The sequence below is a fragment of the Aspergillus alliaceus genome (genome assembly GCF_009176365.1).
Source record: "Aspergillus alliaceus strain CBS 536.65 unplaced genomic scaffold BDW43scaffold_62, whole genome shotgun sequence".
NCBI classification, from domain to species: domain Eukaryota; kingdom Fungi; phylum Ascomycota; class Eurotiomycetes; order Eurotiales; family Aspergillaceae; genus Aspergillus; species Aspergillus alliaceus.
The window spans coordinates 186,113-199,953 of NW_022474745.1; the positions used below are offsets into that span (position 1 = coordinate 186,113).

Consider the following 13,841-nt stretch of genomic DNA (forward strand, 5'->3'; position numbering starts at 1 on the left):
GTTGGTCGGTCATCAGGAGATTTATATTACCTAAGCCGGTGAGAAAGGTAACTTAACAGTTTCTGTATTAATGAGCCGGATTGCTTGTTAAGGTCAAATCGTTTCGTCGCAGATTAAAATCTTGTCCAGTAGGACATCACTCTAATATACATGCATGATTGTCCTTTCCATGAAAATAATGTAAATCTCGCGCCGAAGACACAATACCAACCTGGCCAAATTCTGTCCTTGTAGAATAGCATAAGCCCACCGGAAATGACAGAACTCCTGTATCATGGTAGAATACTGCAACAGACAACGCTGAGATGACCGATGCCGAGGAAAAACAACGCCGTGTGAACTCGCCCATAATGCACATTTATGAGTCAACATACATTTGCAACAATTCAGAGAGGATGTAGAGACAAATGGGATGACAATACAAATATTCGTTGTTGTATGGAATGCTGACAAGAAGAAAGGATAGGGGGTATCAAAAGTAGGAGATATGGGGGGAAATAATTAGTTAAGAGGATCGTGACGGAAAGTGCACTCATTGCCTTTGCGGCATTTTCCTTCAGGCCAGTATCTACAGGGAACCAACCCAACCTTGGGCTACCATACATAGTTAGCAACCAGTTGACATCAATGGACAGTAGGCTGCGAGGAACTTACATGGCTCTTATTCGGTCCGTTGGGCTTGTTTCGTTTGTAATAAGCGTATCTATCATCCTCAGGACCATCAAAACCCGAACCCTCGCGCATACGCTTGCGCTCAGGGTCCTCGTAGTGGCCTGGCATTTGAGAGAGGTTGGACCCCTGTTGGCTTGCTCCGGCAAACTGGGATATGATTGCAGCCAAATTTGGTGCAATACTGGGCTGCGACGGCTGGACCGGGGGCGCGACAGGTGTTGGCTGTTGGATCTGTTTTGAGGCATTGATGACGGCCAGGATTTTCTGGAAATCGATGCCCTGTGTTGCGGGAGGCTGACTCGTGGTAGGAAATTGAGGCATCTGGGGCGCTTGGGGCTGTGGTTGAGGCTGCTGTTGCTGACGGAACATACTGATGGTTCGCTCAAGATCAGACATCGGTGCTTGCGATACAGGTGGGGGTGGCGGGGGTGGCGGGGTTGACTGCTGTTGCGGAGGCGCCTTCTGTATAATTTTGAGCAAGTTCGAGATGTCGAATTGGTTGTTTTGTGTGCTTGGTTGAGCTGGAGTTGGCTGGGGATTGACAACGGAGTAATACCGCTCCTGTCGAGCCTGTCACAGTATAATCATGTCAGATTCAAAGAAAGAGAGAAAAAGAAAAGGACAGGAAAGCAAGCTTAGGCCTACCTTGACGTGATCTGGTAGTTCTCCAAAGGCAACGGCTTCTGTCGCTGGCTCTTCTTCAGTGAGCGGAGGAGGTTCTTTTGGTGAGGAGGGCACATCTGCTGGAGAAGTGTAGAAAACCATAAGTGTCGTGGCTTCCCGGTGCTCTTGAGCTTCTTTCTCAGGACTAATTGGCTGCTGAGTACCAGCGCGTTTGATATTATTTCGAGCACGATCCTCAGATGTGATGTCCGCGAAATCAATTTCTACCCAAGTTAGTATGGCACTTCTGACGAACTCCGGTAATAACTTGCCTGACGCCTCATAGTATTCACGCAAACTCTCTTCGTGCACAGCGCTATCTTCTTCCTCGTCGAACTCGTCCAGATCTCTATGGAGTTTGAGCACACTACCTTCACCCTTGACATCTCCCTGCGCACGATCCCCGGGTCCAAGTTCTTCGTCAGGGTCATGTGTAAACAAACGGACTTCGGTAAGAGAGTCATCAGGCTTCCACGTGACACGCAGCTTCCGTCTCGCCTCCTTACGAAGTCTCTTCGTTCGTTCTTCTTCAGACTCCAGGGGCAGATGCTCAACGGGCTCGGACGGGGCAGGTTCTTTCTGTTTATTGAGGTCTGCCATAATATCACCAAATGAGAAGGTTGGTCTGGGAGGCGCCGGCTGAGACTCTTTCTTTTCCGTAGGCGTGCTGTTTAAGATTAGCATTAGGTATTGGGGTTAAGCTCGATACACTTCTGCGTACCTTGTCTTCGCCGCGGCAGCGGCCGCGGCCGCTCTTTCTGCATTTGAAGTTCCAGGCCGCTTTGAAGCGGATGTCAAACTTCCAAATAAATTGGTCGGCTTTGGGGCAATTATATTGGCCTTTGGACGGGCGGCGGCGACTGCTACTGATTTGTTTTCCGGCCCAATATCCTGAGGGCGTTTAGCAGGGCCAGCCATAGGAACGTTGCTTGATTTCAACCCATTCTTCAGATTCGACGTGACCACCACCCGCTTTGTGGCTGGTTGGCCATTGGCCTCACTATCTCGGGGTCTTTTAGATCCAGCGACCTCCAATCGCTGACCATCAGCAGGCGCTGGCGTAGGCGTAGCATCGGACGCCGAGCTCTTAGAGGGAGAAGACTCTTTAGATGTTTGTTTACTGTTCTCCTGCTTCCTCTTAGTAGAAATAGCAGCGTTATCTAAGATCTTTTGCGCGAGCCCCCTAGCTACTTGCCCACCCTTTTTCACAAATCTCGGCAGTAATTTGGAAACATTTGTTTTCTGGAGCACATCTTCATCCACAGTAATAAATCGAGCCAAGAGCTATTCAATATGTCTTAGTTATGATTAACCACCAGTTTACGTTAGTATACGCACCTTTAATAGGTTCAAGGTGAATGCTCCATCAATGTCGGACGCTTGATGTCGATCTAGAAGAAACGAATACATGGCAGCCACCGCCATTGGATGTTCTCCTAGCCTAAAGATTTGGGTTAGCCAATGATCATCGCACAAGCCAAACAAAACAAAGCATGATATAGCGGGAGGCTTAGAGTGTCAGCTAGTGTGGTAGGCCAATCTGTACCATCGAGAAGTCCTAGAGACTCTTCGAGAGAGGTGACTATGCGGTCAGACTAGGGACTGCCGAAAGGGAACAGTTCTTTAGAGAGAACAACCCTTCCTTATTTCCTCGATTCTTTTCTAAGGACACATAGCTAGGTATGGATTGGCCTTGGGTGCAGGGTAATCCCCACCCTTACTTATGAGCACTCTTGTTTTAGAAGATATGCTGAAATCCACACTAGGTAAATTACGCGGGAGAGGCTCTCAATTCGTTTCTGACTTCTATGGCCATGACAACGATATGCCAAGATGGTAAGAGAAAGGAATAAAGTAAGAGAAAGGACATACTTCTCGACGATTGTGGGGTGCCCCTGTTCCAGAGTGGTACTAACAACCACGTCCATCAGGCGCCGCTGAAGGACGACGTCCTTCTTGATCTGGGCCGCTTTGTCATTTTCGCCCTTATTTTCCGCCATCTTCATCGCTTGCGACTTCTCTTTCCATGTATCTCTTACAGCTTTGACGACGTCTTTGAACGCAACCAGTGCGCCTTTGACTTTGTCAGCATGAGGTCGCCTATTCCGCGGTGACCACACAGCTTGAAGGGTATCATATCGTGCGGCGGCTTCCGGCTCACTGGGACGAACTGGGGGTATAGGAGATGGCTCTTCGGGCGCTTCAATTTCTAACTCCGAGTCAGACATATCGCTCTCGGATCCAGAAGAACCTGAAGCCCTCCCATCAGCCTTTTTGCCGGGCGCCTTAGCCGAGGCTTTCTTGGGCGCCTTCTTCGCCGTGAGCTGTTTCTTCCGTAATTCCGCTGCTTTGCTTGCAACTTCTAAAATAGCTTGCTGGCCTGTTCGAGTAAGAATGAGGTTACCAAACGATGAATTGAGGAAACGTACGGTTCTGATTCATGGGTATGACTACGTCTACGCCTGGGGTCTGTGCAGCAGCAACACTGGGATTGTTCACAGCAGGTTGGCTCAGAACCGATGGCATTTGCAAGTCATTCCGGTAGTAGTCGAACACCCTGGAGGGAAAAAAGTCAGCAAATTCACAGGAAGCAAGATAAAACCACAGTTCGTTTAAAAGATATACCTTTGATCATCTTGTCGTTCAAATCCTGGGTTTACATAGATGAAGCTATTGAGGGGGCCATGCTGGTTGTTGGTTTGCTGAGCCGTGTTGAGAAACTGGGGGTTGATCGTTTGATGCTCATGGACACTTGGCGCAGAGTCGGGAAATTCACTTGTATACTGCACCTGACCATGCTAGTAATTGTTAGCTAGACTATCATCGGGCGAGATAGTTTCGAACAGGCTTACTGAAGTCTCTTCCGAATATCCCGTAGGGATGTTGTATGGAACGATCGGGGTTTGAGGAGTGTTAGACTGATAAGGGGCCGGTTGAGATGATTGTGACTGAGTGGCTTGGGGGGGAGGCGTTTGAGAGAAGGTGTCTGGCACTGACAGATGCTGTGAAGGATAGTAGTTTCGCGGAAACGCATACGATTGATAAGGTGGATTCTCCGACGTGCTGAGAGACTGCGATTCAAAAGGAACTTGCCCCTGTGAATACTGAGGCACCTGTCGATATTGAACCGGTATCGTAAATCCCTGTGGGGTCGACATCATCTGCTGAGGATGCAAAGGGTTGGGTCGCCAAGACTGCGGAGTGGATGAGGTATACAAGCCATGGCCATGCTCCTGTTGAAGGGGTAAAGGGCTCCGTTGCTGGGGTGCTTGGCCGAATACCGGATGATCCCAGCTGATACCCATGGGCTGCGGTTGTTGTGGTTGTTGCGATTGCTGTAACTGTTGCTGTGGCGGATGCGCATGCTGATGTGGGGGTTCCGGGTTTGCATACAGCGACTCCCAGTATTCCGCAGGCAATGAGCCGGGATCTACCGGGGCATGAGGCAGTCCGCGCATCATATTCTGCGGCGGCGACTGCTCCATGCTGCCGTCCATTCACTTCAATACTCCCCGACGTTGATTTTCTGGGGGTAGTGGGAAGCAGAATTATTTGGTAGAGATACTTTAAAGGGAGATGGATAACCCAATATGGCAGGTATAAGTCACATGCATCCACGTGCTCGTTGCACCCAATTAGGAAAGGTGTGTAGACGCCGGTCTTCCTGAATCGCAGTTGGTGGGAAGACTGGTGTGGGGGGGGGGGCCAATTCTAAATAGCCTTATTGGACAGAGCCTCCCAATAAACGTTAAGAAAGCGAATCACACCGGACGAATCACCGGTCCGATCAGACTTTGTCAGCGGTGAAGGATTCTGATACGCTGAGCGGGGAGAGCGGTAAGGTCAGGCAGTAGCGATACTGATTTCCTGCCGCAGTGCTGCAACAAAAGTGTGTAAAGGAAATACCAAATGGTTCCAGTATGACCCGTGGCAAACTGGCCTCCGCTTTGCCAATTGTTAACGGGGGGTGGCAAGCTCTTAAAAACCTCTTTTCTTTTTTCTTTTCTTTCTTTCTTTTTTGGCACAGCCGGAAAAAAAAATATTAAAAGAAAAGAAAAGCAAAAACAGTTATTCCTGCCTGTCTGCCTGAGGGAGGCTCCTTAGGGATGGGTATCCCGCAAGTCGCGTTCACGTTGTGCTGCGCCCAATCTTGCAACCTTTTTTTTTTTTAGAAAAAAGAACCGCTCTTGATGCACCAAGTAGGTCAACCCTTCGAATACACCGACCAAGTACTCCGTATAGTAGACGTATGATAAAAAAAAAACTTGTCTTTCTTTGGAACCCCTTTTTCTTTTTCCAGGCCCTTTCTTTATCTTTGGATTTGTTTTCAGTTTCTTTGCTGCCTTGTCACTCCTTTTCCCTGCGCTGTTCTTCACAAGTGACAATCCAGCACGTACAACCTGTTCCTGTGGACCTTTTCTTCTCTTAAATATGTCTTAAAAGATGAAAAGAAAAGGTTCTCATACAAAGAAGCACTTTGGACTGCAATTAAGCAGCCTAGTCATTCGCTTTACGAAATGGATGGAAGGGAAGGGGGGGGGTTGGGGAGGCAAGTAGTGGTGGTAATGAGACTTAAAAAGCTCAGCTCGGTTAGGTGACGGCCATTGGGAGGCTTGGCCAGCCACGCTTATACCCGTTCGGTCTAGCACAGCGCACGTGAGTTTGCGTCGTTTGTATCTGTTGGGCGGGTGATTGAACTCGGAAAGGGGGGGGAGCGTCAGTACCTTATTTAGTTAGTAAGGGACCAATGTAACCTTATTGGGATTAGTCAGATTACGTCAGCCTTCATCAATCGGGAGCTTCTCTTACAGGATGCCAAGTGGAGAGACGGAGAGAGGCGTGTACAGAGGAGTGGATTGCGGACTGAGTGATCGAAGCAGGAACAACTCTTCAGATCGGGATTGATTGTCTGATATCGTCCTGCCTGCTTGAGTGCTTACAGTTCCTTTTATGTCATGAACGTCATCCCAGCCAATTAATCGCTGTGAATATCTTCCTGGGTGCAGACTATACTTACCATGGCGTCGCATCCAATGCCTCTTCGCGACCTTCAGGTCGGTAGGTTTTCGAATGATACATGTTCCATCTTCCTAAGCTAGCGTACACTAACATGGTCCTCCTTCAGTTTCCATTCAGAAAATCCTCAATTTGAACCATGATCCGCAGACAGAAGACAGCCATCACGAATCCTCCGCGCAAGGCCTCATCTCGACCCCCATCTTGAACGAGGATGGCGACCCGATCTGGAAAGTTCTGGTATTCGATAATATGGGACGGGATGTTATTAGTAGTGTGCTCCGGGTCAATGATCTGCGAGCTTGGGGCGTGACGATCCATCTGTATGCGCTTCCATCCTTTCGACGATTTGACTGATGCGACTAACCAACTTGGCAACTTAAGAAACATCAATTCCAATCGATATCCGATTCCCGATGTCCCAGTCGTCTATCTCGTTGAACCTACGGCTACCAATATTCAAATGATTACAGACGACTTGGCTCGCGGACTCTATACGCCTGCCTACGTGAACTTCCTATCGTCTGTGCCTCGGCCGCTTCTAGAGGACTTTGCCTCTCAGATAGCGACCACGGGGGCATCGGAGCATATCGCACAAGTCTACGATCAATACCTCAACTTCATCGTCGCTGAGCCAGACCTTTTCAGCTTAGGCCTAGGGCATGACGCTTACTGGAAGATTAATAGTGCGCAAACAAGTGATGAGGACCTAGATGTAATCATTGATAAGATTGTCAGCGGCCTGTTCAGTGTTAGCGTTACGATGGGTATGTAGGGCCGGCCCATGCGCATGTTTGTTACTAACTACCTGGCACACCAACAGGCGCGATCCCCATCATACGATGCCCTAAAGGTGGCGCGGCAGAACTCATAGCGACGAAACTCGACCGCAAACTCCGTGATCATATCCTTAATTCAAAGGATAATTTGTTCTCAACCAATAAGAAAACTGCCCCGGGTGTCCCTTCTTCAAGACCTGTGCTAGTCATTGTCGATCGCAATGTGGATTTGGTTCCCATGCTTTCTCACTCGTGGACATACCAATCCTTAGTGCAGGATGTCCTCCAGATGCGCCTCAACCGGATCACAATTGAGACGACGGATGAAACAAATCCTGGCAAGGTCACCAAGAAAGCGTATGACCTCAACAGCAACGACTTCTTCTGGAAGCGTAATGCCGGGGCTCCCTTCCCTCAGGTAGCGGAGGATATCGACGCCGAGCTAACGAAATATAAGGAGGATGCGAACGAAATCACAAAGAAGACTGGTGCTTCTTCTATTGAGGATCTCCAAAATGACACCAGTACCTCTGCGCAGCATCTGAAGGCTGCTATCACCCTTCTTCCGGAGTTGCGGGAACGCAAATCCATTTTGGACATGCATATGAACATTGCCACTGCGCTGCTGCAAGGGATAAAAGATCGCCAGCTCGATAACTTCTTCGAGCTTGAAGAGAATATCACGAAGCAATCCAAGGCACAGATCTTGGAACTGATCAATGACCCAGCCAAGGGCAGCGATCCGACGGATAAGCTTCGACTCTTCCTGATCTGGTTCCTGAGCACTGAGACCGAACTAAACCGCGCCGATATGAGCCAGTTTGAAGAAGCCCTTACCCGTGTTGGCGTCCAGGACGTCAGCCCTATCGCCTATGTCAAACAAGTCCGCGAAGTCACTCGCATGACTATGATGACTACTGCCGCACCGCAGCAACAATCCTCTGATCTATTTCGTGGCTTCTCGTCGCTCTCGAATCGCTTGACAGATCGCATCACATCTGGGGCGCTGGGTGCCAATTTCGACTCCCTGATCTCCGGTGTCAAGAATTTCCTCCCTGCAAACAAAGACTTGACGTTGACCAACATCACCGAATCGCTCATGGATCCAGCCTCCGCGTCCAGCTCCGCCATTGCCAAAACTGAAAGCTACCTCTACTTCGACCCCCGCAGTGCAAATGCCCGTGGTGCCATGCCCCCCGCTTCCGCTTCTCGCAATACCCAATCGCCTGCCACCCTAGGTACCCCCGGGCCAGGAACAGGTGCCAGCTTCGGTCAGCGCCGCCAAGCCTTCAACGAAGCGATCGTCTTCACCGTCGGAGGAGGCAGCATGGACGAGTACGGCAACTTGCAGGACTGGGTCCGTCAGACCAGCGGACAGCCTGCCAGCGATGGTGCAGCGGCCGGTCGGGGAACAGCATCCCAGAACACTCCCCGGCGAAGAGTCGTCTATGGCAGTACGGATTTGATGAACGCTAACGAATTCCTAACAGAGTCATTGGCTAGGTTGGGCCGCGAAAGCTGAAATGAGTGAAAGCTCGAGAGGAGCATTGAATTTGAATGTAGCTTAAACAAATAGAATTTGTCTTAAGACATATACATTAATGCATCATTTAGGGATCCTCCTTGCCGTTTGGATCTACATTTCATGAAATTGGGGAATGTATATTAAATTACTCATCAGATCTAGTAAGGTAGGGCTAGGCTGCACCTTCACTCTACTTCACCTGACAATACCATACCAGGACCACTGTCCTCGTGCAATCGTGTTTGCCAAGGCGACTTTTAGCAATCTATCTGCGTCTCAGGTTTATCATCCGTCCTACACCGAACAATGGCTATACAGACCCTTCAACGGTGTCCCACCAGCCACATGGGGAGTTTTGCGACACTGTCAGCCTATTTAGGCCCCCAAAATAGCCAAACGGCAGCCGGGCTCAGCAATCACATTGTTTGTGTGTTACCCAAGAGCACATCAGGAACCCTTTCCTTACACGCTTTCAACATTTACTGCGCATCGCCCCTTAGACCATACAACAAAAGGTAAGGGGTCAGCACAAAGGAAAGAAAGAAGCACGGACAAAACCCCCATCGTGGTCTTAAAATAATTAAACTGCTGACACCAGCGCCCGCCTCCTCCTCGATGGCACCATGCAAGGGCTACAAAAATGACATTAAACCTTGAAGCTGCAGCAGTGCTTAAGAGGTGAAGAATCCAATCACATTCCAATATCGGAATGATCGACAGCCAATAATGTCAAAAGGTTCTGTTGAATGAATGGGTATCCGGCACCTTAAAAGCCATCCATGGATCCGGATCCGGGTTGTGGACCACAATCCACTCTTCAACTGCTCGTTCCCGTCTTGATATTGTTCTTCTAGTATTGTCTGTCTTAACGGCTCCAAGTCTGGCCTCGGCTACAATCTAGTCTGATATGTCGACAGCGTCATGACTTACCCATTGTCTAGGGCTAGTTTCACTATAAAGCACAGTTGATATTGTACCTTCTGTTTCGGTTCAGCCGTACATATATTGTTTGTCTCAGGCGTTGCTTATGTACAGTGTAACATCTGATGCGCTCTATCAGCAAGACGCTCAGCGCTGAGGAACAATATAGTTCCTGGTGAATCAGGTCCCATCTTTCCCATCATGTTCAAATCCCTCTACAGGCTCTTTCTCGATCTGACGTGTTGTTCAAGTTCATACCGGGTTATCAATCTACTCATCGATCCCACTATCCACAGCGTCCTACAAGATTTCCTTTTTTGCCTGGCACTCTTCTGCCCATCGTTGCTCACTCACTCTTCTTTCGTCCCTTCCAAGTTTCTCACGACGTGCCCATCATGAGCTCAGATTTCGATCCATACACACAGAACCTCACCTTCCATGAGGCCGACGGGACCCCGTTCTTCGTACCCGTGGTAGTTCTGGATGACTTCTACCAGTACTGCATCCAGATCTGCATCAACTATGGGGCTCAGTTCGGTGCTTCTGTCATTATCTTCATTGTCCTTCTACTTCTGACTAGACCCGAAAAGCGTGCTTCTTCGGTCTTCTTTCTTAACGGCGGTGCTTTGCTGCTCAATATGGCCAGGCTGCTGTGCAATATGATCTACTTCACAACCGGTTTTGTGAAAGCGTATCCGTTCTTCTCTGGCGATCATTCCAGGGTATCCACTTCCGCATACGCCAATTCTATCCTAGGCGTCGTGTTTACCAGTCTGCTCTTGATCTGCATTGAAGCATCTCTTGTCCTCCAGGTTCAAGTTGTCTGCGCGAATCTTCAGCGTCGGTATCGGACTATGGTTCTCTGCGTGTCGATCCTGGTCGCTCTTATCCCTATCGGTTTCCGTTTGGTGTATATGGTTGGGAATTGCAAGACAATTGCGAAAGCCGACACTCCACAATCACTCGTCTGGTTGGAAAGTGCCGCCAGTATCGTAACCACCATCAGTGTCTGCTTCTTCTGCGCCATCTTCATAACTAAACTTGGGGTCGCCATCCACCAGCGAAGAAGACTTGGAGTGAGGGACTTCGGGCCGATGAAAGTGATATTTGTTGTTGGGTGCCAGACCATGATCGTTCCCGGTATGCCCTCTGTGTCGCTGGAAAGGCAACCCTCGTGCATGGGCTAATATTATCTAGCGATGCTTTCAATACTCCACCATGCGATCGTAGTCCCCGAACTTAATTCAAACATCCTGACCCTGGTCACGATTTCCCTCCCACTTTCCTCCATCTGGGCTGGCATTACCCTGAGCAACTCATCGTCCAGTGGAACTTCCCCCTCTCGCTGTGCCCTGTGGAGCCGTCTCGCAGTCTCGAACAGCATGGGGAGCAATCAAACATCATCCACGGACACGGCTATCGCCATGTCTTATCCGAATAATAAGTCGAGCACAGTCTGCTATGCGGATCAGGGCTCTGCTCGGAGACAGCCTGACCTAGAGCAAGGTAATGGGATTTCGGTTGAGCACGGAGTTTCCGTTCATAGTTATCAGAGGCTTTGATGAGTGGATTCGTTTGGTGTGTGAAGGCCGGTTTCTGGGATGCGCTGCACATTCTTAATTCGCTCTTTAATAATCTCTTTCGTGTTTTCATTTTCCTGCGTTCGCTTCAGCGCTCTATGGGGGTTTTAACATATCAAGAATATTGAGATACATGAACCGATTAATAGTATAGGTGTATATTTCCACGGTAACATACTAACTACTAGTATAGAGCCCTAATAGCTCGACTTCAAAATACGGTATGAAATTCAATTTTAGTTCGATGTCACGGGGAGGAGGGGGGGGAATGCCAAGAAACATGCGGGGAATGCGAACCTCTTGCGGAGTTTCAAACACACTCATGATCTTCAGGTTAAAGCTCCCCCAAGCTCCTTCGAAATGGCGGCCGTGCCACAGAGGACGCTCAATTGGCTATACAGTGTCCTGATTAGGGTATCTCCAACTGCTTTCTTTTTAGCTCTTCAATGTAAAGTACTGACCAACGCAGGATCATTACGATCCCAGACAGACTTATCAGGACCCCAACCGAACGTACTATGATGTTGCCCTTGTGCTCGCTCAGTATCCTTCCTTATCCCCACGAACCGAAGTCTACAGTCCGTGATATTCCCGGTGTCCCTTCCCTATATACTCTGGTGCTAATTGTGTCCATCTATCCAGCATATGAAAATGGTTACTCCGCCCTTCTATTGCAGCTCACTGGCACAATACCCGTGACATTTCGCGGCACGGTCTACAAGTTTCCCATATCATTATGGGTCCCCAACACTTACCCACGGGAACCGCCGATAGTCTACGTAACTCCGACACAGGATATGGCTGTTCGAGTTGGTCAGCATGTGACGTTGGAGGGAAGGGTATATCACCATTACCTGGCACATTGGGCAGAGGCATGGGAGGTAAGTGCCTTTCATCGAGAGTCGCGCGGGGCAATTCATTAACAATCTACTCGGGTCAGAGATCAACCCTCGTCGATCTCGTATCTATACTCCGGGAGGTTTTCGCAAAGGAACCACCGGTCAGATACAGGCAGCAGCAGGTACCGCCACGACCACAACAACCTGAGCCAACACAGACACCACCTCCACTACCTCCGCTCCCCCCAGAGCTCGGATTATCCACGTCTCATTCCCCGATGACCCAGGGTATGTCTTCACCAACCCCGGCAGCTCAGGCGCCGCCTCCCCCGCCTCCGAAGCCTGGGCAAGTGGTCGCTGCCGAGCAACGGCAACCGATTTCTGCGGCGCAGCACATCTCTTCATCAACTTTCCCTCCACTTCCGCCAAAGGAACAGGATTCTAGGTGGCAACCCCAATCTCGTGCGAATATTAGTAGTCTTCCGGGTCACCCGTCACAGTACCCACCGGAACGAGGCGGCATTCTGCAAGGCCCGACAGTCCCACATCGTAATCCTCAGCAACAACAACATGCTGCGACACATTTAATGTCAGCCTATTCGCAAGGCATACCCACTGTCCAGTCTGGTAGCAGGACGCCAGCTAGCGCAAATCTGCAGCATCTTCCCAGTGGACCTCAGCAGCAGCCAACCGTTAGGCCTCTGCAACAGGTTTCCCCCAACCAGCCGGCATATCAGCAGGCGAATGGCGCATATCAGCAAATGCCATTAACGCAAGCTCCTCAACATTCATCTCATCATAGCTTTCAGCAGCCACCTACAGTAACCCAACCAGCAGCGCGACCTAAGGCCGAAACTCCCGATCTTCTTACTTCTCCTTTTGAGGTTGAGCTTCCATCGTTTGCACCTGGTCCTCCCCCGCCAATTCCTCCCAATCCACAGAAGGATGCACTGTTACAAGCCGTGTCCAAGGCATTGGCCGAGACGCTACAGACAAATGTGTCGCGAACCGAATCTGCGACACAATCTCTACTTTCACAATCGAATTCATTGCACGCAGCGATCGCCACCTTACAAGGCGAGATCTCATCCTTAAATACTCTCAATTCAAGCCTGCAGTCCAACACATCCATCCTTCAACAATCCCTTCATCGCGCTGATGCTGTCATTGCAGATGCGCAGAGTCGCACATCATCATCTGCCGCTGCACAGTCGAGCTCAGACCCGGTTCCCTCTGGCCTTCCTCCAATCGACGAGGTTCTCGTCGCCCCCACAGTTGTGGGCAAACAGCTATACGACCTAGTAGCAGAAGAACGCGGAATTCAGCAGGCCATCTATGCCCTACAAGCTGCTCATGTGAAAGGTATAATCGGAGTAGAAACCTGGTCCCGACACACTCGCGGGTTGGCGCGAGAGGCTTTCTTGAAGCGAGCGCTTATCCGGAAAATCGGGAAGGGCATGGGTCTCGAGGAACATTACGCCTAAACTTGCCAGCTATGGATCTTTGTATATACCAACGAGTAGGGAAACGGCAACAAAGCTGCAAGAACTGTACATAAATCCCTATAAGCACTAGATTTCACGACTCAGTGACGGTTACATACCTCTTTCGCGTGCACTCAGCTTCTCACTTTTCCTATGATTCTTCCAATGTAGACCTTTCAGTCTTCTGCCATTGGCTTCACGGATTCATTTTGGCAATTTTTCAATGCCCTCTATCAACATGAAGCAACCCAGGTGAGTCGGTTTTCAGCGGGACTATTTCCAACGCTAGGGATAATTTCTGCTACGGGTCTTGAGAACCATTCACAGCCACGGAATCATTGGCCAATACTATATCGGTCATC

General features: G+C 49.6%; 5 protein-coding genes across 5 annotated transcripts; 3 read left to right on the plus strand and 2 right to left on the minus strand.

Annotated features, from left to right (window-relative positions):
• Positions 1-14: 14 nt before the first annotated feature.
• Positions 15-3,923, minus strand: BDW43DRAFT_290611 (uncharacterized protein). Its single transcript, XM_032043535.1, has 6 exons — positions 3,208-3,923; positions 2,674-2,776; positions 2,057-2,619; positions 1,608-2,002; positions 1,318-1,559; positions 15-1,242 (listed from the first exon to the last, which is right to left on the minus strand). The coding sequence occupies exons 1-6, from the start codon at positions 3,561-3,563 to the stop codon at positions 625-627; spliced, it is 2,277 nt and encodes a 758-aa protein (XP_031895513.1). The 5' UTR covers positions 3,564-3,923; the 3' UTR covers positions 15-624.
• On the minus strand, positions 3,849-5,208 carry BDW43DRAFT_212684 (uncharacterized protein). The gene has a single exon (XM_032039286.1). The coding sequence runs from the start codon at positions 4,830-4,832 to the stop codon at positions 4,134-4,136; it is 699 nt and encodes a 232-aa protein (XP_031895514.1). The 5' UTR covers positions 4,833-5,208; the 3' UTR covers positions 3,849-4,133.
• Positions 5,209-6,353: 1,145 nt separating this feature from the next.
• On the plus strand, positions 6,354-8,652 carry sly1 (syntaxin-binding protein; the record flags this gene model as incomplete). The annotated part of the gene is made up of 4 exons (XM_032045471.1): positions 6,354-6,393; positions 6,461-6,674; positions 6,736-7,118; positions 7,175-8,652. The coding sequence occupies 4 exons, from the start codon at positions 6,354-6,356 to the stop codon at positions 8,650-8,652; spliced, it is 2,115 nt and encodes a 704-aa protein (XP_031895515.1).
• An 880-nt stretch (positions 8,653-9,532) lies between these two features.
• preB (alpha-factor pheromone receptor STE2) lies at positions 9,533-11,339 on the plus strand. Its single transcript, XM_032039287.1, has 2 exons — positions 9,533-10,716; positions 10,774-11,339. The coding sequence occupies exons 1-2, from the start codon at positions 9,972-9,974 to the stop codon at positions 11,136-11,138; spliced, it is 1,110 nt and encodes a 369-aa protein (XP_031895516.1). The 5' UTR covers positions 9,533-9,971; the 3' UTR covers positions 11,139-11,339.
• A 128-nt stretch (positions 11,340-11,467) lies between these two features.
• Positions 11,468-13,548, plus strand: BDW43DRAFT_290640 (putative endosomal sorting complex protein TSG101). The gene is made up of 4 exons (XM_032043536.1): positions 11,468-11,570; positions 11,626-11,734; positions 11,799-12,037; positions 12,097-13,548. Exons 1-4 carry the CDS (start codon positions 11,517-11,519, stop codon positions 13,477-13,479), a joined length of 1,785 nt encoding a protein of 594 aa, XP_031895517.1. The 5' UTR covers positions 11,468-11,516; the 3' UTR covers positions 13,480-13,548.
• The last annotated feature ends 293 nt before the right edge of the window (positions 13,549-13,841 follow it).